This window comes from Nanorana parkeri, unplaced genomic scaffold, assembly GCF_000935625.1.
Source record: "Nanorana parkeri isolate BGI_ZX_2015 unplaced genomic scaffold, ASM93562v1 scaffold545, whole genome shotgun sequence".
NCBI lineage: Eukaryota > Metazoa > Chordata > Amphibia > Anura > Dicroglossidae > Nanorana > Nanorana parkeri.
The window spans coordinates 795,801-821,222 of record NW_017306813.1 but is presented as its reverse complement, the minus strand read 5'-3'; the positions used below and the strand labels follow the sequence as shown (position 1 = coordinate 821,222).

The 25,422-nt window shown below is 42.9% G+C and overlaps 1 protein-coding gene across 1 annotated transcript; it reads left to right on the top strand.

The window, feature by feature from the left end:
• Positions 1 to 12,049: 12,049 nt before the first annotated feature.
• CXCR4 (C-X-C motif chemokine receptor 4) lies at positions 12,050 to 17,392 on the top strand. Its single transcript, XM_018561804.1, has 2 exons — positions 12,050 to 12,096; positions 16,041 to 17,392. Exons 1-2 carry the CDS (start codon positions 12,088 to 12,090, stop codon positions 17,109 to 17,111), a joined length of 1,080 nt encoding a protein of 359 aa, XP_018417306.1. The 5' UTR covers positions 12,050 to 12,087; the 3' UTR covers positions 17,112 to 17,392.
• The last annotated feature ends 8,030 nt before the right edge of the window (positions 17,393 to 25,422 follow it).

Genomic DNA, 25,422 nt, shown 5'->3' with positions numbered 1-25,422 from the left:
TCATTGCAGTCATCGGAAGCCCGCCCCTCAGGGGGGCGGGCTTGCGATGATCGCAGGTACGATCTGCCTGTCCAAGATGGGCAGCTCGTACGTTTTTTTAATTACTTTACAACCCTCGCAAGACAAAAGTCTTGTGAGGGTTGTAAAGGGTATGGCCACCTTCAGAGATTTGCTGTGAAAAATCTAATATCTGGCCAGTTGCAGGTCATAAGGTTTACCCAGATTTTTTCCTTCGAACTCCGGATTTCTAGTTACATGACATTTCATCAGACAGATTTAGGCCTCATTCACACACAACGCAAGCAAAATTGTATATTGCGTATATACGCGTCTATGCGTATATATACGCGCGTATACGCGTATATACAAGCGTATATGCGTGCACTATATGCAATCCCAGAATGCATCACTGGTAATGGAATTTTTAATGTGCTGTACGACGCGTATATGCGCGTAAACACGGGTATATGTGCGTAAATACGCAGAAATACGCTGCCCGGACGCATCTCTGTTCCATTCTGTTTTTGCGCATATATACGCTACGCAAATATACGGCTCTATACACGGCTGTGTGTATGGAGCCATTTATTTGCATAGGTTGCATATGGTACAATAAGCACGTACGCGCGTATACGCGCACATACGTGCGGAAGTGTAAATGAGGCCTAACTCTCAATACCTTTTTTTTTTTTGCATAGTTCTTGGTAGTTCTTGATATTAGTTATGTCTGCACAATTTCAATTTCAGCCGTCTTTCCATGAATAAATGTTCAGCGTAATGTTTATATTATCCCAATATTCCACTGCCTGCCAGGCAAGTTCAGTTATTGGAATTCTGAATAAGAATTGGCACAGAAACAAAAATCTGAACACTGCTATCTTCGGGTGAGCATGTTAAGTTGTTCGCCTGGTTGTAAAATTCTGTCCGGTTTACCGTTGCTCTGTTGTCTCACACTAAAATAAGTTGAGCTGTTTATCATTTTGAAAAGATGTACATTCATTTTAAGCTGTTTGGAGTGCCTAAACCCACTGTCTACGTGCTAACGTATACATACTATTGTAGGAGAGCCCTTCTTCAGGAGCCTATGTTGTCCGCAGAGATGCAGAATTTTCTTCTCCATGAGTTATTATTATTATTATTTATTATTATACAGGATATATCGCCAACAGTTTGCGCAGCGCTTTACAATATAGGGCAGACATTACAATCACAATACAATTCAAGACAAGAGGGTTGGCAGATCTTTCTTCTTCAGGAATGCATGAGAGCCACTGAGATGCAGATCTTCCTTCTCCAGGATGTTGGCCACAGACCTAGAGATATTCCTTCTTCAGGAGTGCATAATGTCCACAGAGATGCAGTTCTTCCTTCTCCAGTGGTTCGGCCACGGAGATGCAGATCTTCCTTCTCCAGGAGTTCAGCCACAGATGCAGATCTTTTTTTCTCCATAAGTTTGGCACAGAGATGCAGATCTTCCTTCTCTATGAGTTTAGCCACAGAGATGCAGATCATTCTTCTCCACAACGTTGGACCGGAGATGCAGATCTTCATTCTCCAGGAGTTTAACCACGGAGATGCAGATCTTCATTCTCCAGGAGTTTAGCCACAGAGATGCAGATCTTCATTCTCCAGGAGTTCAGCCACAGAGATGAAGATCTTCCTTCTCCAGGAGTTTAGGCACAGAGATGCAGATCTTTTTTCTCCAGGAATTGGCAACAAAGATACAGATCTTTCCTCCTTGCGGAGCGCATGATAGCCACAGAGATGCAGATCTTCCTTTTCCAGGAGTCAATGTTCACCACAGAGATGCAGATCTTCCTTCTTCAGAAGTCCAGGTTTGCCACTGAAATACAGATCTTCCTTCTTTGGATTTCTATGTTGGCCACAAAGATGTAGATCATACTTATTTAGCAGTCCATGCTGGCTACAGAGATCCAGATGTTCCTTTACCAAAAGTCCATGCTGGCTGGAGATATTAATATCTTCCTTCTGCAAAGGCCCTCAATGACTACAGAGATGTAGATCTTCCTTCTTCAGGTGTCCTTGCAAAGGCAAAAAAAAATGATCACCTTAATGCTTTCTAAGTCACTGATCTGGAATGTGTGTGCAATGAGTGAATTCCTGATCTGCATGCTTGTCTCAATTAAGTGAAACCAATATTTACAGAGTGGATCCAGTGGATTTCTCCTAACAAAGGTTTCCCTTTAAAAAATGGGCCACATGAAACCCCTGGCAGGATCAGTAATCTGCAGTATCAAGACTCAAAAATTAGACAAGAATTATAATTTAAAAAAAAAAGTATTAAACGTTTCGATAGGTTAAAACTGTATAAGAAGGAATAAGGAACATTGAGACTATTTGATATATCCGTCTACACGCAGTGGCCTAACACCCCATGTTATTTTTTTCCTTGCCACCCTGTTATTGGAAAGATGAAGTCACCGATCTTCGGCCATGGGCCAGCCAGCCTTCTAGGGCACAAGTAGTCGACCCTCCACTGGTTTTCATTTTCCCAGAGCTCACGATTGCCATTCGGATCTGGAAGCCTCAGCTTTAATATGGCTCCCAGACCCGTATTGCTTTCTGGAGCTCCCGAATGGTATTCGGAAATTGGGACTCCCGAATGCCATTCAGGTCTAGGAGATTCTGCTTTAGTATTATTATCTGTATATGGTTTTCTGTGGTATTCGCAACGAATATTCGTAAACTCATCCGAAACTAACGGAAATTCGGATTTCATCCGAATCCGAAACCCGAACCAAATTGAATTTCAAAATTTCCGAACCCAATTTTTCCGCAGCTTACATGTCTAATACATTTTTGTGAAAAGAGCTTTGATGCCTATTTACAAAGCACCAAATTATGAGCACCAAAGTTTCTCAACCAAAATGCATTGAAAGCTGTCAGGACAGCTGTCAGGATGCATGCTTGCTGCTCTGCAAATGGCCCCGGCAATGGTAGAAGCTAAGCTTACGTAAAGCCTCATAAATGCCCAATAAGCATTTAACAAGTGGTGCGCTTGTATCGCATACACATGTTTTGTATGTCTGCTGACGCTATCAAGATTTCTTCAAGAGTCTTTCGTCATCTTGATAGGGACGGGGGAGTAGATTGCATGGGGCCGTACCATGATCAAACTTTAGCCATTTCATGCCGAATAAGCTGATCTTACAGTCAATCCAGCACCACCCAGCTCAACAAAGGTCAACTTTCCAGTTGACTTTTGTTAAAGGAGGCAGTTGGAAAGTTGTCAGTCGATCAGTGACTGCAGCCAATTAGCTGTCAACATACAAGAGCCGGTAGGGGAGATTCCGCCACCTATGCTCTTTATCGTGGAATTGAGTGATTTTTCAGCCTGGGGGGCTTAACTATAAGCCCTAATTCACACTGTAATCGGCCCGCACGTACAGCTCCGTGCTGCGTGCAGGGCCGTACCAAGCAGTTCCCGGGAAGGACAGGTGCTGCGTGTGATTAGTACGCAGCCCCCATCCTTCTCTATGGGACTAGGAGGCCATATGCCACCCTACGCTCACCCGCCCCGCAGGTCCGTGCGGGTGAGCGTACTCGTACGCTGACAGGATGGATCCCGTCTGCGTCCGAGCCGGAAAACACGCACCCCTACGGACCTGTACTTGAGGTGAGCTTAGGGGGGGCGTATGGCCGCGCAGTCCCATAGAGAAGGACGCGGGCTGCGTACTAATCCCACGCAGCACCTGTCCTTCCCGAGCTGCTTGGTACGGCCCTGCACGCAGCACGGAGCTGTACATGCCGGCCGATTACAGTGTGAATGAGGCCTAACATTGTTAAGGTGTATGACCAGCATTTTTAGCATGCTCAGTGTACACTAGGAACAAAACAAAAAAAAATTTTAAATAAAAAATTGGTTTATTCCCACTTTAGTGTAAACAAAAATGCCATTGGGGAGGAATTTATTGATACTGGAGCAGACAGAATCTGGAGCAGTTGCCCATAGCAAACAATCAGCATCTCTCTTCATTTTGCTCAGGTAAGATTTGAAAATGAAACAGAGAAGCTGATTGGTTTCCGTGCAAATCTGCTCCAGATTTTGTCTGCTCCAGTTTTGATAAATTCCCCCCCGTTGCATGTTCTCACTGCTGACTGTAAGATGGAGAATGGAACATTCCTTAAACAGCAAACACAATGCATGCATGGGCACCACATAAACCTGTACGGAAGATACATCGACCCCCTATCACCTTCACATGACCTTGGGATGTTTGGGTCTGTCCAGTGCTCATCCCCCAGCTCAAAGATACCTGTCAGGACCAAGTAAACAGAGGTGTTTAAACAACACGCATTGAATAATGTGGGGCAGGAGCAGACAGACGGCTGCCTGAGTTGTATATACTTAAAAGCTTAGACTGCAGGCAAACAGCTAAAAACACTGATGAAATACGCATACGGAAGCTGTCTTGCTTGCTAAACAGTTTGTATTTCTGCCCATCCGGTCCTGGGGTTTACACAGCTCTGCCACACAGCACAACCCAATCTGGCAGGAGAGGAGACCTGGTTTTCTCTGTTGCAGTTAAATAACACTTACAGGTCTTGTCCCTCCCCCAGCCTGTAATTGGACAGTGAAAAAAGAAGCAAAACCGATTAGCTCATTTTTCACCAACTCACCAACGCAATGCACCCTATAGTTCAGGGATAGCTAAATTCCGGCACTCCAGCTGTGACACAACTACAAATTCCACAAGCCACTGAGAGACAATGACAGCCACCGGAATGACTGCCTGAGGAAGATGCATGATGGAATATGTAGTTTCACGACAGCTGGAGGACAAAGTTTGGTGACCCCTGCTATACTGTAGATGATTCCCATTATATTCAATGGTGTGGATGATACCTAATCTCAGCAACTGTTAAGACAGACAGAGTAATTGCACTGAGCCCGTTAGAGCTCCCCCTAGTAGCTGATCTACATATCTCCCCTCCGCTCTTCAAAAAACCTTCTGCTTTCCAGCTTCCTCGTCAACTCTTCCCATGCTCGCCTCCAGGACTTCACCAGAGTCTTGTAACGGTAGCCGTAGCCGTAGGCATCCTCATGCCACGGATCCCCTTACCATTGCGGCTCCACCGTTTCCAGCGCCGGCCGATCTGCGTTCCACTGTGGAACGGGGAAGCCGCTCGGCTTTCTGATCTCTGAGGGCTCTCTGCGTTCCACGCTGGAACGCGGAAGTCACTCGGTTCTACCATCGGCGCCTCCCACTTCCTGGCCCTATTTAAAGCCCCAGCTGAGATAGCATGGCGTTCCACTATTGAAGTCAGAACGCCTGCTATCTCCTGGGACCCCAACCAGCTCCTTACTTGGCAAACACTCTGGAACCGGACTACCCTGCTACAATCCAGGGAGAGACCTCCTCCAACTACAATCTTACAACCGCAAGTAGCCTGGTTAACAGGCATCATTGACTATCATAATAAAAAACACAAAAAGATCCCCAGCGCACCTGCTAGCGTCCATTTTTGGTTGCTGGGCCCCCAGTGCGTCCCTGCACCTTATTAGGAGGAGTTGGCTACCTCCAGGTACACCTGCATTGAATTTATCAACTTCATCAATATGCTCACACTTGGAGACTCAAATAAATAGAGTTAGGACCACACTTTGCAGAGGTGCCTTGACGGTGGCAGTGTGGCTTCTACATATTTTTGGCCAAAAGTTTGTGCAACTAAAACCTCTGTTTTTAACGCATACTGTTGACAGGGTAATTCGTTTTGTTGCAGGCTGGCTGGCTGGCAGGTGCGCTGGGGATCTTTTTGTGTTTTTGTGTTTTTTATTGTTGTAAGCCTTCCCATGTGCACCCTGCTATAAAGGCTGGTTATAGATTCATGCAGTTGCCATTTTTTCTATCATTGACTATCATTTCAACCATATATCCGTTTGGACTACCTCTACAACCTCCAGTTAATGAGTGCCTCACTTATTACTTGCTTATACTTCTCCATGCTGACTGTGTACTAGGCTTAAGATTAATTTGCCTTGTTGTCCTTGCTATAATTACTGCCAATACATCAACTACTGTTTATTTTGGGTATGGTGGTGTGACGTAATATCCCTACCTGCAAACATAATACTTGTTTAACTGTTGGCTGTGATGTTTGAGTCCCTAACTCTCCGCTGAGATTGAGAGTGACGCCAAGGATTCCTGCCTGAGAAGCCTCCGCAGTTGTGATCCACAACTCGCACAACATTTCCCATTGAAGTCTATGGGACCAAAAAGCGCTGTAATCTGCCAAAAAGTAGATTATGTACTTTTTTCAGCGACAGGTGTTTTTCTGCTTGCGATAAAACGCTCTGGTGTGGGCGGGGGCCATCGAAATGAACGGGATTCCTTGTTTTGAGCATTTTGTCACACTTACCATTGAGCAACAAAATGCTTAGGTGTGAACAGAGACGCACACAAGCCAAAGATTTGACATGGCCCATTATGGTGGCTATAGGCAGTTTGGGGATAAGTAATGCTCATGATATTAGGCAGTGCTTGAAGTTACTGAACCATTTCTCAACAAGCAGAAGACAATAACAAGCATTATCATCAATGTGCTCTTTGAGCTAGTGCCATTCATACTAGTGCGTTGTGGTAATGTGCGGTAAATCACATGTTTTTATAGTAATGCATGGTAACGCATGAAAAAGTCTGGTACATTGCGGTGCCGTCAAGTCCGGGTTTCCATCAAGGCCAACCAAGGCCCGGCCTTGGGGCAGCAGAGAGCAGAGGGGCAGCAGGGGTGTGGAATTTCTATCTTCCGATGCCCAGGGCATGCAGTTCCGGCCGCCTTGCAGGTAGTTGTTTTCTACATTTAGCCTTGATTTGGGCAAGCAGAGCTAAATGTACAGCGGGGAAGCCACCGCTTGTTTTGTACAAGTGATCTCGGCGATCACATGTATGCAGCCTGAGGGTCTGCCATTTTCCATGGGGGGGTTTGGTGGGTAGGGGGGCGCATTGAAGAACCTGGCCTTGGGGAGAGAGTGAATCCAGCCCTGGGTGCCATTCATTTGAAATCGCATCTTAGCACACCGGGACGGAGCAGCAGAACACAGTTGCGTTACACCACAAGTCACAGATGTGAACTCTCAGTGCATTGTGGAGTGCTGCTCTTAAAAAAAGATGCATGCCCTGTTCTATGATCCTGTTCTATGGGTTATGGTGCCCTGGCAGCCCATTTAGCATAATTGGACTGCTTAACACAACACACGTTAACATGCAAATACCGCGCATTGAACGTGTGTGCCTATTGTTCATCTTGAGCAAGTCCAGGAATCACACTTTGACAGCTGAACAGTCCAGATGACACTACTTCCAATGGACTCCAGCAGGCCCATTCTGTCTCTATTACAGTTATTGATCCCTGCTCTTAGGAGCTGAAAACCTGATTTAAATCACAATACCGTCCAGATGACCTAAAACAAAGACACCGCCCTCTTCACACCATCACTTTGCATACAATCCAGTTTCACTTGTGGCTGACCGATACATCGAATACACAAATTATACATATCAGGTGCAGGCAAGCTGGGGCATGCCAGCTTCAGGGGAGCGACGTCCTGACTTGTACCTGGACAGTAGCTGGGCGCCCAACTCTGGCACGGTGAAGAAACATGGAAGGCTGATGTACAGTTATATTATTATTATTATTTCTATTCAGGATTTATATAGCGCCAACAGTTTGCGCAGTGCTTTATAAAATGGAGGGAGAAAGTACAGTTACAATACAGTTTCAGTACAATTCCATTAGGAGGGCCCTGCTCGTGAGAGCTTACAATCTAATAGATGACAGTTTGATAAAGCTGAACCATAAGGGCCACATTTTCATCACAACATAGCCCAAACTCACATCACTATGGTGGGATCGGCACTGTTAGCCCCCATTCACACTTAGGCTAGATTCACACCTAGGCGACTCCTGACCGCGGGGCAATCAGCACGGTCTTGTGCACGATTGCCGCACGGTCGAGAGTCGCCAAGGTGTGAACCGATCGCGCTGTGGGTGCCATTATTTTCTAATGGCACCCCAGTCGCGTCGGGCGGATCACACGGTTTCCCGCCGCGATTCCACCCATGCATGTGAACATGATTGCTGCTAAAAAAAAGCTGCAAGTCGTGTGTTTCAAAAAAAGCGTACTTGTACCTTTTTTAGCGATTGCAGCGCGGATGTCACCCCATTGCTATCAATGGGGCTGTATGGCAATTGCTGTGTGCACCTGAACACGATCGCACGGTCCCGGGACACGCGTCCCGGCTGTCGAGCAGTGTGGTGCAGGTGTGAACCTAGCCTTAAGTGTAAGCTCTGTCACATTTTTCATGCAAGTCCATCCGTCTTTTGTGCATTTTCCACAAGTTTTCTATCTTGAGCGTTTTTGTTTTAGCCAATGGAAAGCTATGGTTGTTTGATGCAAAAAAACACGCATTTTTCAGACTTTCCCATTTGAAAACTATGGGGCCAAAAATGCTCAATTCTGCCTGAATAAAGTTAATGTAAATGACTTTTATGCACAATAAGCAATGTGGAACCCAGGTGTGAACAGGCACCATTGACTATAATGGGAACTTTCATGTAAAAATCGTATTGTATTCGAATGGCTCCAGTGTACATGGGGGCTACAAGGAACATTTTTTTGTTTTATCCCTATTACCAAGTTCTTCAACACTCGACAATCACATTTCCATGTTAATTCATTATCCCCCTTCACATCCGAGCATTGTGCTGTTGGTCAACGCTCAGAAGTACAGGAGCTTTGGTGCATGATCACACCTTTCTGGCCCTAATAGTCTTCAATGGGAACCCCTGAAAAGACATGCCCTTTTTTTCATAATTTCATGCCTAACAACCATCTCCTTCTCATAACTACCTTTCCATTCACTAAAACAAAAATGCACAAGCCTAAAATTGCTTACACAAACACAAAAAATGGCGTCGCCACTCAAGGGTGATGAGAGCTTACTGGTCTGGTTTAGGATCCTGTTACAATGGGGCTGATTTACTCAATCCGCCTGTGCTTTGCTACGTCATCTAGGTAGATGGGCCGCCGCATTTATAAAGTCGTGCATAACTGTCACTAATCCAATACAGCAGCTAGGTGTAGGAACACCAGATTCATGGCGGCCATTTGGAATGTGCCTGCCACGTGCAAAAATCTGCCAGCTAGGTACGCCAGGCCACTTTATGGAAGTGATTTTGTATGGGGACTGGTTACTTTTAAAGCAGAAGGTTGATAGCCATGTAATGACCAAGGTGGTACATGTCTTATAGGTGCCAGTTGCAGTCTGAAAACATGGTTACTAGAGCTAAATCCCACTTAGTGCTGAGTAAAAGCAAGATGGAATATTATTATTATACAGGATTTATATAGCGCCAACAGTTTGCGCAGCACCTTACAATATAAAGAAGACATTACAATTACAATATAATAGTGACCGCCGCTGTCAGAATACAATAACCCATGGGGGGTTCCCCCATCTACGCTGTTTAATGTTGATGGGGACATTGAGTGTTTTTTCTCGTTCAGCCCACAGTGTGTGGCCAGTTGAAAAGTGGCACAGGTAGCCACAGGTGACACCTACTGCTTATCATGGAGGGTAGGCTATCTACATAATTTAATCTATGGCAGTTAGGAGATCCGGGGGCTTTATGATTACTCTAATAAAGGATCATGATCATCAATGTGCATACTCAATTTGGCCAAGCATGCCTATATTTAGCACCCCTGGTACCGGCCTTATCTGGAGGAAACAATAGCGGTTGGCTGTGACAATGAATGCTGCATGATAGATTCCGACCAGGCCATACAGTTTTCTGATCCGACCGTAATTAGCCAGATCAGGCAATAATGACCTCCAGTCTATGAGTACCCCTATAGAATTTACAGCATGAGTGACAGCGGACAATGGAAGTGTGCTTTCATTCATCGTATGATATTTGTACAAGACTCATCTGAGTATAGTATATAGCTCCAACACAATCACAGCGCACCCAGCAAACACATGGGGGAGGGGAGGTGATTACAGCCAGGGATGATAGACATATAATAGACCATTTATAAACCTGATCCCGCTCTTTTCTTTCTCACGTTTTATTTATGTTTTATTCATTTTTCTCTTACAAATCAGAATGAAAATGTTCTCATGACAAAAACACATTAATACATATTGCATGATATTCATGAATACATAATACAGAATTGTACATTTTTGGAAATAAAGAAAATAAAAGGATTTATAGATAGATAGATAGATAGATAGATAGATAGATGGATGGGTGGGTGGATAGATAGGTAGGTAGGTGGATGGATGGATGGATAGGTAGGTAGATAGATAGATAGATAGATAGATAGATAGATAGATAGATAGATAGATAGATAGATAGATAGATAGATAGATAGATAGATAGATAGATAGATAGATAGATAGATAGATAGATAGATAGATAGATAGATAGATAGATAGATAGATAGATAGATAGATAGATAGATAGATAGATAGATAGATAGATAGATAGATAGATAGATAGATAGATAGATAGATAGATAGATAGATAGATAGATAGATAGATAGATAGATAGATAGATAGATAGATAGATAGATAGATAGATAGATAGATAGATAGATAGATAGATAGATAGATAGATAGATAGATAGATAGATAGATAGATAGATAGATAGATAGATAGATAGATAGATAGATAGATAGATAGATAGATAGATAGATAGATAGATAGATAGATAGATAGATAGATAGATAGATAGATAGATAGATAGATAGATAGATAGTAGATAGATAGATAGATAGATGGATGGGTGGATAGGTAGGTAGGTAGGTGGATGGATGGATGGATGGATGGATGGATAGGAAGGTAGATAGATAGATAGATATATAGATAGATAGATAGATAGATAGATAGATAGATAGATAGATAGATAGATAGATAGATAGATAGACAGACAGTATATATAGTTCCTCATTATGCCTTGTCACTCCTGAGTACATTACACATAATGATTTGATGCAATATATGCCACTGACAGCTGATTCCTCTTCACATAATATATATATAATGCAGAGAAGACTGAATGATAAATCTGCAGTAACACTCTACAACAGAACAATGTGTTTGACTTGAAGGGTCTCTGAAGCCAGATTCACACCTAGGCGACATTGCGCAAAACACAGAATCCTATTAAAGTCAACGGAGCCTGTTCAAACCTTCGCGCGGTCAAAATCGCATGTCGCGCAATAAGGTGCAGGAGCTATTTTCAGGCGGTTGTGGTCCCATAGACATCTCTATGCATTGAAAACCTTGCGGTTTCCATTTTACATTCTCTGATATTGTTTGAGAAGATTTGATTGGAGAGGTTCCCAATGTTTGTTTTTGGCACTACACTAATCGTCAAGTTGTTCATTGCCTTGGTTTGATGTGCGGCCATGTGGCCCAGATACGATGTGAATTATCTCTGTACCCCACCACTTTGTTTATAAATAAGGAATTTGAAAAAAAAAAAAGAAAACCGTGCGGTTTCCAAAGCAAAATCACACAAAAAATGACGCGTGATGACAAATCATGGGCTCGATCGCCTGGGTGTGAACCTAACCTTAATGAAATCTGCACACTTAAAAATGCTGATAATGTCCTTTAAATCATATTATCAGTTTGTAGTAATTGGGTTTAATAAATGAATCCTTCCTGATCCCTGATCCCATGATGTGGGGGCTGCAATCATGGCAGTGACAGTTAGAGGTGACAACACTGAGCTGTGCCAGTTATTGGGAGCTGTGTGTGTTATTGGGGAACTGATGTTTTTTACAGATGCTTATCTTACAACAAAAAGGTTCAGCTCCGACTTCGCCAGCTGCAGGATAAACAACAGGAGGTGTTGTGTCAGTAAAATTAGCATCAATTGTATGTGTAGGGAGCAGTGAGGAGGACGGTGGAGGGAGGCTGGAGGGAGGCTGGAGGGAGGCTGGAGGGCGGGCGGGTATATATAGCCGGGCTGCCTATAGTCGGCACTCACATCGCTCTGCGCTACTTCTCTGCACCAGACTCGCCCGGGCTCCGGGAGCGGCTCAGACATGGACCAAGTAAGTAGACATGGCAGTGCGGGCTCTGTGCTGGGCTCAGGCAATGCCCCCCATACCTGGAGGGGGACTACATCTAAACATGAATGACTTGTAACCAATTCCAAATTTTAGGTGCATGCCATTCTGACACTGCTGGCTTGATTCTTGCTTTACTCACACGTGGAGCTTAGCACTGTACACACTGATTGCATTGAGTTATTGGGATGCTAGAATGTTGCAAATTATCCAAAATTTCGGGATTTTGATTGCATGACCCTGTAAATGTTCCCGATTTGACATTCTGTCCATGTATACATTTCTGCATGTCAGATTCATCTGATAAAAGGGTCTATTGATCAACATTTTCACCCAAGATTCACTCAGGTTTTACCTATTTGCACATAATATTAAAAATAAATACAACTTGGTTGAATCTTAGCTGATCGTATTGATCAATAGACACTATAGTCTATAAATACTGTTGTTGGATTTGTAATTGATTAGCCTTGCAACAAATATTTCTCTTCCACGTGATATGAAAGAAGTAATCATTATAACCAATGTCTCCGATGCTGTAATACGGTGTTCTGGAACTCATGAGCAAAGTGACCTTAGAGAGTTCACATACTGGTCCTCATGTTATATGGCTGAGAGTTGTAGTACTGTGCCAGTTATTGGAGAGTTTACATACTGGTCCTCTGGTGTTATGTGGATGAGACTTGTAGTTCTGTGCCAGTTATTGGAAAGTTCACTTACTGGTCCTTTAGTGTTATGTGGATGAGATTTGTAGTTCTGTGCCAGTTATTGGAGAATTCAGATATTGGTCCTCTGGTGTTATGTGGATGAGACTTGTAGTTCTGTGCCAGTTAATGGAGAGTTCATATACTGGTCCTCATGTTATGTGGATGAGACTTGTAGTTCTGTGCCAGTTAATAGAGAGTTCACATACTGGTCCTCATGTTATGTGGATGAGACTTGTAGTTCTGTGCCAGTTATTGGAGAATTCAGATACTGGTCCTCTGGTGTTATGTGGATGAGACTTGTAGTTCTGCGCTAGTTATTGGAGAGTTCACATACTGGTCCTCATGTTATGTGGATGAGACTTGTAGTTCTGTGCCAGTTATTGGAGAGTTGGAGTTAGTTGGGGATGTTTTGTGTGTCAGAGGTGGCTCTGTTGCTGGAATGATATCTGTAGTGTCCTGTAACCAGTTACTATCCATCTGCTGTGGAACTACAAGTCTAATCATGCCCTGACAGCAATGAATCTTGTATTTGCACAATATCTGAGTGTGAGAGTGTGCCTGTACAATAGCTGAGTATGAGAGTGTGTATGTACAATAGCTGAGTATGAGAGTGTGTCTGTACAATACCTGAGTATGTGAGAGTGTGTATGTACAATACCTGAGTATGTGAGAGTGTGTCTGTACAATAGCTGAGTATGAGAGTGTGTCTGTACAATAGCTGAGTATGAGAGTGTGTATGTACAATAGCTGAGTATGTGAGAGTGTGTCTGTGCAATACCTGAGTATGTGAGAGTGTCTGTACAATAGGTGTACCCCTGCTGGTTGCAGTAGGTGGGTCAGTCATTCATTCTGTAGGGGTATCTGTTGGGTAGACAATGGCTCTTTCTTTGTGTGTGTGATGCAGGTACAGAAGATACTTTTGGCACAATGCATGACCTGGGGGTCAATAATTGCTGTGCTATTACTTCTGCATGTTTCCTGCCTGGGCATCCTTCCAGCCTGTTTTCAGATGGAATATTGCTATTGTAGGCGGTTTACACTTTATTATAGCGGCAGCTCCGGGGCTGCACAAGGTGAGGATAGACAGGGGACACAGTAACATTAGAAGCTTATGCAAACATGGCTAACAATGAGAATTAGGATCCTGGAAAAAGAAGCTTGCAATCTAAAACAGTATCATTTGCACAGTTTGTTTATCTTAGAGTTACGCCGACACATTCGTACAAAATTCTAGTAACATTAAACCATTGTAAAGCCTGTTGAGGATAGATGCATTTTCTTGCTTGTGCCCAGCTAGAGAGGCATGTTGAGGACAGTGGTCACATTGCACAGAGCAAAGAGCAATGATGATGGTCTGTACCCCTGAACCACCAATCAGATCTCATTGTATCAGTTTGGAGTCATCAGAAAAGTGAAAGATGGGGTGTGGTGGTGGTTGGTCTTTTCTGTAAAAATTGTTTAGACATCTTGTAACAACTAAATAGGATTTGCATACTGGAAAGCACCTGAAATTTCAGAATTGCTCTTCTCATAGAGCATTCGTGAAACAACAAATGTTACCAGCGGACAGGGTATGCTGACATTTGTAGTTCTACATCCACCTTTCCAAATCTGATGCAGTCTTAATGTGAACTATCTATACACAGCATGCATAATAATAGCTTTCTCTGCCTCTCATGCAGTTTTGTCATCCTAAATTTTGCTGCCCTTGTACAAAGTTTTTATTTTTTATAGTAGAGTTGGCGCCAATTACAAAGCTCCTGTTTGGCCGTTGGTTTTATGAAATCTGTTTCCTTTTTTTGGCTAGAACCTTACAGGAATTATTGGTGTGTAACATCAGCTTGTTACAGCAGAATTGTGCAAATCTTCTGAAGATTGCAGCTAGAGGGCGCCAAGTGTTGTCACATTATAATGCCATGTCATTATTGCACCTGTTTATATATAAATATATATATACACACACACACACACACACATTTAGTTTGTAGCTGCAGAGTCCTTTGTGGCCAATTTCGTTTTGTAAGTTAGCTATTGCATCCCTTTTGTTGCTGATCCAAATCATGTAGGGTTACTGCTGCAAATGGTCATGGAAGAAGCCAGGAAAAGGAAGGCTAATTGGCTGGATTTTTCTAGTTTTTAGCCCTGGTGTCCGCGGCTGAGAACTGCTTATCCACCATACATGTCCATTGTATTAGCCATTTCCCAGATTTCATTGTAAAGTTTTGAAGAGGGAACAATCACCCAGATAGCAAGCAATTGAGCTGTAGGTTGAAAATGACTTGCATTGCAAGTCTCCGGATCAACCTGCTTTACAAAAGTGCTGTACACTTGCAGAGCTCTAGCTAAGATCTGCAGGACTCTTGCTGTAGACTTGCCAAGCAAATTCGCTACAAATTCCAAAAGTGTCAACTAGAACTTGTGCTGCAAGTGTTCTGCAAGTCTACAACTTGCCAGGAATGTGTGCAGCAAGGTAACGAATTACAATTTGACCCGGCCACAAATTTGTGGCAAGTTATCCTTGCTATCTGGGCACTGATATAACTGTCTACCAGAAGCCATTATGGAAGCCTCCTCTGCACTTTTCCATATCAGCTTAATAATATATTATATGTGTGCTGCTGAACTCCGCTCTCTTGGGTAAAATTAACCATCCGGGAATAAAAACCCAGTAGTCATATTCTTTCTTCTGCTCATAATCTTGTGCGTCCCTTTGTGTGTTTGTCGTGCATTGTTTGCATTGACTTGCATAACTTCATCCATTTAAGTTGTCATCACTTGGTCCACAGTAGAGTGTGTGTGTGTGCCAAAATGTCCATCAGTCATCATCTGGCAGCTGAAGGTTAAATAGTGACTTGTTTGCTTTCAGGTTTTTAGAGACAAATTGTGTCAACTGGTAGCTTGCTTGTGTGCCTTTCGCTTTTCTATACCACACAGCTATTCTTCACTTAACAATGACTTGAACTATATTGTGGGCGTTGACGTTCAGTAGTCACACCTGGGCACAGCCCTATTCCAGATGGTATGTAACTCTATACAGGCAATTTGTTGATAAGCCAAGGTTTATTCTGGTGCACGCTTCTCCTCTGTGTCCTCATATTAGTTCCAAATACCAATAAATTAATCTCTTTAGTTATAGAGCAGATTGGCAATGTGGTTGTATACCAATGACTCCTTACCTTCAACCTAAAACTTACAGTCCATCTTTTTTTGCTATCTTTGCAGTTTTCTGGAGCAATCGATATCAATTTCATGGAAGAAAACTCCACCGATATTAACGGTTCCGACGAGTATTTCGACTTTCAAGGTCTTTGTACCAATGACGAGAACAAGGACTTCAACCGAATCTTCCTGCCGACCGTCTACTCTTTCATCTTCCTTCTGGGAATTATCGGCAATGGATTGGTGGTGTTGGTTATGGGCTACCAAAAAAAGTCCCGGACTATGACTGACAAGTACAGGCTACACCTCTCGGCGGCTGACTTGCTCTTTGTGTTCACCCTTCCATTCTGGTCTGTGGATGCCGCCATTGGTTGGTACTTCAAGGATTTCTTGTGCAAAGCCGTCCACGTCATCTACACTGTCAACCTCTACGGCAGCGTCTTGATCTTGGCTTTCATCAGCCTAGATCGGTACTTGGCGATTGTTCATGCCACAAACAGCCAAGGCTCCAGAAAAATGTTGGCTGAGAAGATTGTGTATGCCGGAGTTTGGCTACCAGCTGTTCTGTTGACTGTGCCCGACCTAGTGTTTGCCAGCGTCACCGATGTAGAGGGATACTACGTGTGTGATCGGATCTACCCACTAGAGAACCGACAGAACTGGACAATCGGATTCCGTTTCCTCCACATCATGGTTGGTCTTCTCTTGCCAGGACTTATCATCCTCATCTGCTACTGTGTCATCATTTCCAAACTGTCACACTCAAAAGGTCACCAAAAACGCAAGGCCTTGAAGACCACCGTCATTCTCATCGTGGCTTTCTTTGCCTGTTGGCTTCCATACTACATCTGCCTAACCATAGACACTTTTGGTTTGCTTGGATTCGTAAAACTTGACTGCCAAATGGATAACACCATTCACAAGTGGATTTCCATCACGGAAGCCCTGGCCTTTTTCCACTGTTGCCTCAACCCAATCTTGTATGCTTTCCTTGGGGCTAAATTCAAGACTTCGGCCCAGAACGCCTTCACCTCTGTCAGCAGAGGATCAAGCCTGAAAATCTTGTCCAAAAAGCGCGCTGGACTTTCCTCCGTCTCTACCGAGTCGGAATCCTCCAGTTTCCACTCGAGTTAACAGTGACTGTTGTTCAAGGACTTGTAAACACAGACTGTTCTTTGTGTACATATTCCATATTCAAGGATTTTTATTGACTGTCAAATTTAAATGCCTTATTTATACTTTTTCTCTTTTTTTTCCCATACCTTTATTTTAGGCAGGCCCTATGGACTGTTGATTGGTTCATAATAAAACTGTTACATTTTCCCATAACTGTGCCAAATTCTCTGTCTGTAGGAGTCATCTGCATCTAAAACTTATCCACACTCTACATTGAAAAAGGAGCCATTTTGATACCATCTGCCTTATTTAACAAAGCAGTTCAAAGAGCATTGTTGATTGTAATCAAGAATCCATAGGATATGATCTCTGCACCAATCTGACCATAACTGAAATCTGGTCGCTTTAGATTACTGCATCTTGCACATCATCATTGCTCTTTGCATTGCCTTACGGAGTAGCCCAGTTGAGTCTACACATTATTAGTCTTCCGAGTGCTTTTATGACAGGAAATCAATAGTACAATCATAGGCTGTAGCGTAGAACAATTTTGATTTGGCACTCAAGATGACGACTCTTTTAGAAATGGGTACATTTTATTGCATTAGTCATGTACTTCAGTATTTCTCTTGTTTTTTTAGTTTTTTTAGAGCTGAACTTCAGTCAATCAGATAAATACACAGGTGAAATACATACAAGGGAGGTGCTTTACCTGCCAAAGGATTTGTATTTCTGCCCTTCCAGTTCTGAGATATACCCAGTTCTGCCACAAAGCACAGGGGAAGAGAGACTTGAAGTTTCTCTGCCTAGCCTGTGGCTGGACAGTGAAAGGAGAAGCAGCAAGCTCAGCTCTCTGTCATTCTGCTTGCTTCTATTAGCATGTTCCTTGTTCGCACATCTGACTGGCTCCTTGTGCTGTTTCTCCCTCCCCTAGGCTGCACTTACACTGCTTACATTTCAACATACATGTAAGAATGCATTAATGAATACAGAGCTGCAATCATGTGTGTCTTTTATACCTGCCTGGAGTTCAGCTTTAAACTTTACCTATTTTGAAGAAAATGACAAGCGTATCCCTAGCGCGATGGTGATGTCCCCATGATGTGCGCAAGACCTGTGTATATGTAAATACACAATGTTATTGTCTGGTCCCTTATTTATTCTGCAGTTCTAAATGTGTTTTGTAGGAGAAAGCTAATACGGAAGTGATGTAGCAATGTAACCGGTTATGTACATTGAACAGTGGGGTAGTGGAATTGTTGCTAGATGTTTGCTAGTTGAGACCCTGCGGATAAGGCAGGTTTAACATCTGGCCCATGTACAGCATTGTATAAGATGAAACAAAACTTTTTTTTGTGCATTGAAATCCAGCAGCAGGGATCAGCGAGTAGATTCATTCAGATGCTGAAATGAATAGCTATGCATCTTTTAGGAGCTGCGTGCAGTTTATAGGCTTCCAGCTTCGTATGGACTAAAAAAATAAAAAGCATCATGGTAGACGTGGTTCTAAGACAAATGAGGGTCTACCAGTTGTGATAGCTGTTACATTATATTTCATTACATAGTATAGTACCATTTAAAGGAGACCTGTATTAAGAGAGAAATACATTGCGCCATTGCTTATCTCCTTCTGGTTCCCTGGCTGACACCGGTTTTACAGGTTGATGTGTCATTGGTCCCAAATAAAAATGCAGATCAGTCCCCGACATTGTATCGAAGCCTTTGGATCAGCATGAAAGCCAGGCAGCCATCAGCCATCAGTTTTAAAAGAGTTCCTTAATGGCAGCCTATACATTCTATCTGTACAGGATTTTAAAGCTGAACTCCTTGCAGTGGGGCTCCCCTTTCATTGCAAGGGTTAAATACCCATTTTTGTCTAGGGGGACATGAACAGCAGTTGTACTGCCGTGATCCCTTGCCCTCCCCCAGTCTCCCAAATCTCTATTGGTGCTCCGGGTTATGTATGGGTTCCAATGGGATGCCTTTGGGTTCCTCACTTACAATGCAGGACTGCTGGTCCTGCATTGCAGGTGATGGCTCTAGAGTGCCTGCGACCAACCGGGAGAGGTGGCTTCGGGGAGCCAGCCATGCAGTTGGAAGGAAGCCAGCAGTGAGTAAAGTTGCTGTTTATGACCCCCATAGACAAAAATGGGCATTTAACCCTTGTAGTGCATGGGTAACTGTTGATTTCCTCCTGAGTTCAGCTTTCATTTATCACAGTGTCTGATCCGTTCCCCATGGCAAACAATCACATTTTCATAATCACATGAGGTTTATACGGGCAACACAGACATGTCTTGTTTCAGAAACATTGATAAACGCCGTCTTTTGTCTCAGGAACTGCAGCGCTGAACCAGTTTGGGGTTAGTTTTCTTCTCTGTAATTTGGAATGAAAGAACCTCATGTTTAAAAACACTAAAAATGTACATCAGTCGGGGGTTCTGTGACACAGCGAGGCCCCATTGGTCCCTGAACCTGATTTAACCCACACCGATTTGATGAGCAGCCATCTTATTGGATTTAACCATATGGACTTTTTATGACTTGCATACCCATTACATACTTGGTAAATCTCACAGAACTAAAGAGTCAAATTTGGCTCTTTAATAGGACAGCAATGATCATTTGCATTGGACAATAATCCAGAACAACCAATACGATTGTGGCTTAGCATAGATGTGAAATCTGATTTGTTGCCTTGGTTCCTGCAAATGATCATTGCTCTCTTCACTGGTTACTATACATGGCCAGTAGAAGGGACAAGTAGAAGGGATCTAGATTAAAATAAAACGTAAAATCCGAGGACTGCCCCAAATGGTGCCAGTGCTGTATGTGAATGCACTTATAACCGCATCAACCTTTCATACGACTGTACTATAAGGTATGTTTCCAATTCAGTATTGCTGTCCTTACAAGTTACATACTGAAGGCTGTAAATAAAATTATTTGTGGTATTTGTTAATAAAAATTTGTTAACGGAAAACCCTGGTTGTGCTCGTGTTTATTCTGACAATTAGGCTGGGTTCACACCTAGGCGTATTGAATATGAGCGTTTGTGTCGCGCGTTTTTACCGTGATCCGCGGTAAAAAAAACGCGCAACAAAAGCCCGTTTCTGAAGGCTACTTGGCTGTATCCCAATGGAAACGCAAGACCAAAACGCCCCAAAGAAGTACATGTACTTCTTTGGGCGTAGGCCGTTTTGTAGCGTGTTCAGACGGGCTGAAATACGGAAAGGTGTGAACCATACACATTGAAAACAATGGGATTTTCAAGTTTGTACGTTTTGTAGAGCGTTCATAGAGCGTTGAACGCGCGACAAAACGTAAAGGTGTGAACAGGGCCTTATGCAATTATAGCAATAAACTACTGTATACTGTGTATATATACTGTACAGTGTATATATATATAGAGAGAGAGAGAGAGATGTATATACACACACACACAAAACTTTGCAAACAACATTAAACTATTCACCTTATTCCTGACCAAAAAAAAAGTGTCCCTATTTCTGCAGGACAGCCCCCTTATTCTGCAAATGTACCCAAAAAATGTCCCTCGGGGGCAGCACACAAGTATCTGAGGCATGATACAGCATTGAAGGCGCATCCCCAATTTTTTCCGTTTGCAAGTGTTTCCCAATTTTTCAGGGATTGTTGCAACTACACCCCCAAAGTAGCTCACAGTGTAATGTCCCTGCTATAGTCATACATACCCAGATACAGACATGGAGCGCTTTTAGGTGAGCTATTCTACCCGTCCCCTTTTAAGTTATGGGGTGAGCATACTTACTCAAAGCAGATAGTATCCTTAGTTTAAAAGAAAGACAACATTCTTAATCGGGGGAGGGCAACTCGGGCCCTCCAGCTGCTGTGGAACTACAAGTCCAATGAGGCTCTCCAAGACTCACAGTTGCAAGGCATGACTCCCAGAGGCAGAGGCATGTTGTAGTAAAAGTGCAGCTGGAGGGTCAGAGTTGCCCACCCCTGTTCTTTTTTTTTTTTGCATATCATTTTTATTGAAAAGTATTGGGTACAAACATGTCATACGGTATTCAGAACAATTGTACAGCAGGTAAAATAACGAACATACAGTAACAGACAATATAAACTAACTAATAAACATCACATACGGAATGAATGAGGAGTAGCAGACCCAAAATGGGATCGGCGAGGGTGTATATTGGAGAGGGGAACTAGAATAGCACAGAAACGGCCGTGTAAAGGACAATCGTACCGTGAAACCCTAAAGGACATCTAAGGCACCCAATGATCCACCCCTGTTCTTTATCGAACATAAATAAATGCGTGACATACAGTAAAAAAACTATTTTTAGTTTGAACCTACTCAATCACAGGGAGAAACCTGAAAGCATGGCATTAAACACAAACAAAAAATGGATCGGATTAAATCTTGGAGGACTGGTAAGCTTGGGAAACCGCTGAAGGTTTCTTTGAATTAGGTTTCATAAATCAGATTTATTTCATAACTTAGAGATAATGCTATCTACATATGCTTGATTTAAATAATCATATCAATATGCAATAATGATGCATTTCCTAATTAATTACTGCTATACAAATCCTACACAACAGTTGTACTTTTCTGTCCCTCACAAGAAAAGTCTATGGGTCGGCCAACTTAATTAAAACAATGCAAAAGATACGTTTTAACATTGACAGCGCACATTACCAACGTGCTGTGCTGCAGTGCTGTGTAATATGAACGGGCCCTTTCTCCACTTACCTTTCCCACACTCCACCACCACCCCATCCACTGCTACAGCTCCTAAAAAATTCCTGTGCAGGATTTTTTTAAGAAGCACATGGAGGGAACCCATACAAATACACTAACCTGCACTCCATGCAGTTGCAACATTGCAACAAAGTGATCCACATTGGGTACTGTAATACGTCTTGTAAAATGTTGCACTTTTATATAATTCCTATAATGGCAATGCAGCAAAAAAAAAAGAAATCCTCAATAAACATCAACTTTTTGAGCCATTATATCTCAAACATAGATCACAAGACATGACTGTAGTCCCCCAAGTTGATGTTTTGTTGCAATGATAAATGTGAGGTCCTTGCATTTGTCATTGGGTTGGTGATCCTTTGATAAGGGTGGTGTATACCAGGGGTAGGCAACCTTAGCACTTCAGCTGTGGTGAAACAACAACTTCCATCATGCATCTACTTTGTTCTCTTTAAGACTCCATAGAGATGGTGTACCATTGAGAAACTGAAGTTGAAACCCAAGCACTACAAGGCCACCATACTGTACCACATAGACTGACCCCCCCATCTAGACAGGATCAGTCTGGTACAATAATGTGATATATATTGCAGTCTGGTTGAGGAGACGATACATTTACATTAATTTAGGGATGTGTTATGTTCTTAATATTCAGCTGTGAGACGCAGTGACACGAGACGATGAGGTTAACAGGCTTATAATTCTTTCTCCTTCACTAAGCAATGGCACTTTTCACATGCAAATGTTTGCCATACATATGAACTCAGAGCTGTGACATCACAGCAGAGGTGACATCTCACTATTTTAAATGTATCTCCATCACAGCCTTCGTGGTGTTATCAGTGACACTGGTCCCGCTTTATCACTAAAACTCATTATTATGCTGTCTAATCAATAATCAGAGCCAGAGCTACTAATAGCTGCCAACTGTATATACTTGACAGCCCAATATTCTTTTACGGGTGGCATGACCTGCAGCAGATCTTCTGACGATGAAGAGGGCCAAGTCTGACTGAACCTGGCATATGGCACCCACAATGCATTTTCCACCTTGGACATTCAATTTGCTGGCTTCAAATGTTAATGATAACCCATAAAGTGCCAGATTGTTAGCAGAGAACATCTAAGACACCGTATTTCGGTTGATGATCCGGTGAAAAGCTGGCCATACGCTACGTTAGATTTTTAATCTAAATCTTATGCAAAAGTCTTGTACAGATCCCTCCATTTGCACTAAATAGCACGCATGGATAAATCCCCCTTGCTATTATCTACCTCCTTCTGATCTCTATTGTATTCTGACAATGGGAGCTCACTGCTGTCAGAATATACAGTGTGAGCAATGACTGTAGCTAATAGGCTGCAGTTAGTGTGCAGTCGAGAATTTTCCACCCGGCTCCTTTTAATTTTACGATTGTAGGATGTTGGGTGAGTAGCTGCCAACAAGGCCACCCATGAAGGGAATTTCGGACAGTTTATCAAGAACTGGCCGAAATTTGCTCCGTGTATGGCCATCTTTAAGCTAGCCATCCACTCATTGACTTCTTTTGTTCCGCATGTGGGCTGACAGAGAGGAATCTAACAGAATTCTCTATCCATGCTAAACAGCATTGTTGAAGGAATCTCCCCTGCCACTATTGTATGCAGACAGTCTGCAAATGTGGCTGCCTGAACATCCTTACACGTGACTGCATCTGATTGGATGCAACCAAACTTGGTCTGCTATGAACGCAGAAGGAACTTGGGGCCACCTGCCCATTAAGATGTGGGCCAGGGCCACATCCAAGCCCCTCAGCTGCACATAAACAAAGGGAGGGGAGGTTTGTGCCAACATAGCATCCTACTCCTATGTTTATGTGCAAATGCGAGTGGTGAATTTTCTGGCCGCAGCTGATTGGACAGCAGCAGAAGGAGCTTCCTTCCGTGTCAGGTTTGGACCAGGTTCAGTCCTTACTCAGCACAAATGTCCTCACACAGACATACAATTCAGAGGAAGGGAGTGGACATGTTTGACTAAGTCTGCTACTGAGTATTGATTACTGAGTGCACTAGGTCGACCCTGGTGCCTAAGTGAAGCAGCTGCTTGGTTAATCAGTGGAAGGAGCTTCCTTTCTTGTTCAGCAGAGCTCAGGTTCGGACTTCGTTCAGTCCAAACCTGCGCTCACCCTTACTCAGGACAAATGTCATCACACAGACCTACAGAGGAAGGGAGGAGGCATGTTGGACTAGGTCTGCTATTGACTACTGATTACTGAGTGCACTGGGTCTAACCCTGGTGCCTAATGGGTGGGATACTTGCACTGTCAGAGCATCCTGCTTCTTTGTATAAATACAAGTGCAAGCAGGGAATTCCCCACCCGCAGCTGATTGAGCGGCACGGAAAGGAGCTTCTTTCTGGATGTGAAGGAGCTTAGGTTTGGGCCTTAGCTTATCCCTACTGAGAACACATTTCCTCACACAGATTTGCAGTTCAGAGTAAGAGAGTCGGCATGTCTGGCTGGGTCTGTTACTGAGTACTGATTACTTAGTGCAGTGGGTCTAACTCTAGTACCTATTGACACTAGAGTTAGACACCCAAAGTTAGTCACCCGGCACAACTGTTGTAACAGGAAAGTCAATGTAAACGTTATAAACTATAAACATTTAGGTTGTTAGTACAACATTTATTAGACTGCATGTCTACTTCTGTGACTTGAACTTTAATTGCTGTAAAAACTGCTAGTTACTTGTTAACCAGCAGTTAAAATATTACCTTACTATAAAGGACAACCATTACCATTGAATGCCTAAAAAAATGCTTTCAGGACTCCATTGTCTCTCTTTCAGGTCGCACATCATATATCTGTACTGTTTTAACTAGCAATATGGTAGAAATGTTTTCTTTCATTCCATGTCAGTTTTTTTTATACTTTAATTATCTTCTCTGACAGCTCACATTGTCATTGTGGATTTATTAAGATTACCTCCAATTTCATGTCATGAATATATAAATATGCAAATCCAGCTCCCTGAAGTCTGGTTGAGCTGCAGATTATTTTGCGGCAGGGAGGGGAGCATCGTTGGGCCTTACTATGAATTCATTAAATCATGTAGAATCCACGCAAGTGCGCTCGTTCTCTCAATTTCCATAAATCATTCACTGCTACAAAGACAAAGAGGATCCTTCATTGTAACAAACTTTCTGTGTTCAGGGACACTGGATGAGTGATCTATGAGGTCAAGCAGAAAGTGTCAAGGCAAGCGGGCCCTGCTGTGTTTGTGGACTCTTCTATAGGGATGGAAAGCTCCACCATGATTTTACAGCAGAACATAAACAGAAGCGCATTATGATACTCATATTATTACACGGTAAACACACTCTTACATATGCTCCTCCAATACTCGCCTTTAAGGGTTTCTGTGTACACATATGTTCTCAATAATGATTCAGAGAGGATAGTTGACAAGAGGGATCAAGGGGCAATTGCCCTGAAGGCCAATGTTTTAACAAATTAGGGCCAGCGTTGGGAGGGGCTCTTCTGGTGTTGCACATTCAGTCAATACTTCTAAAAGTAAGAAGAACTTAGCAAAAAGTTG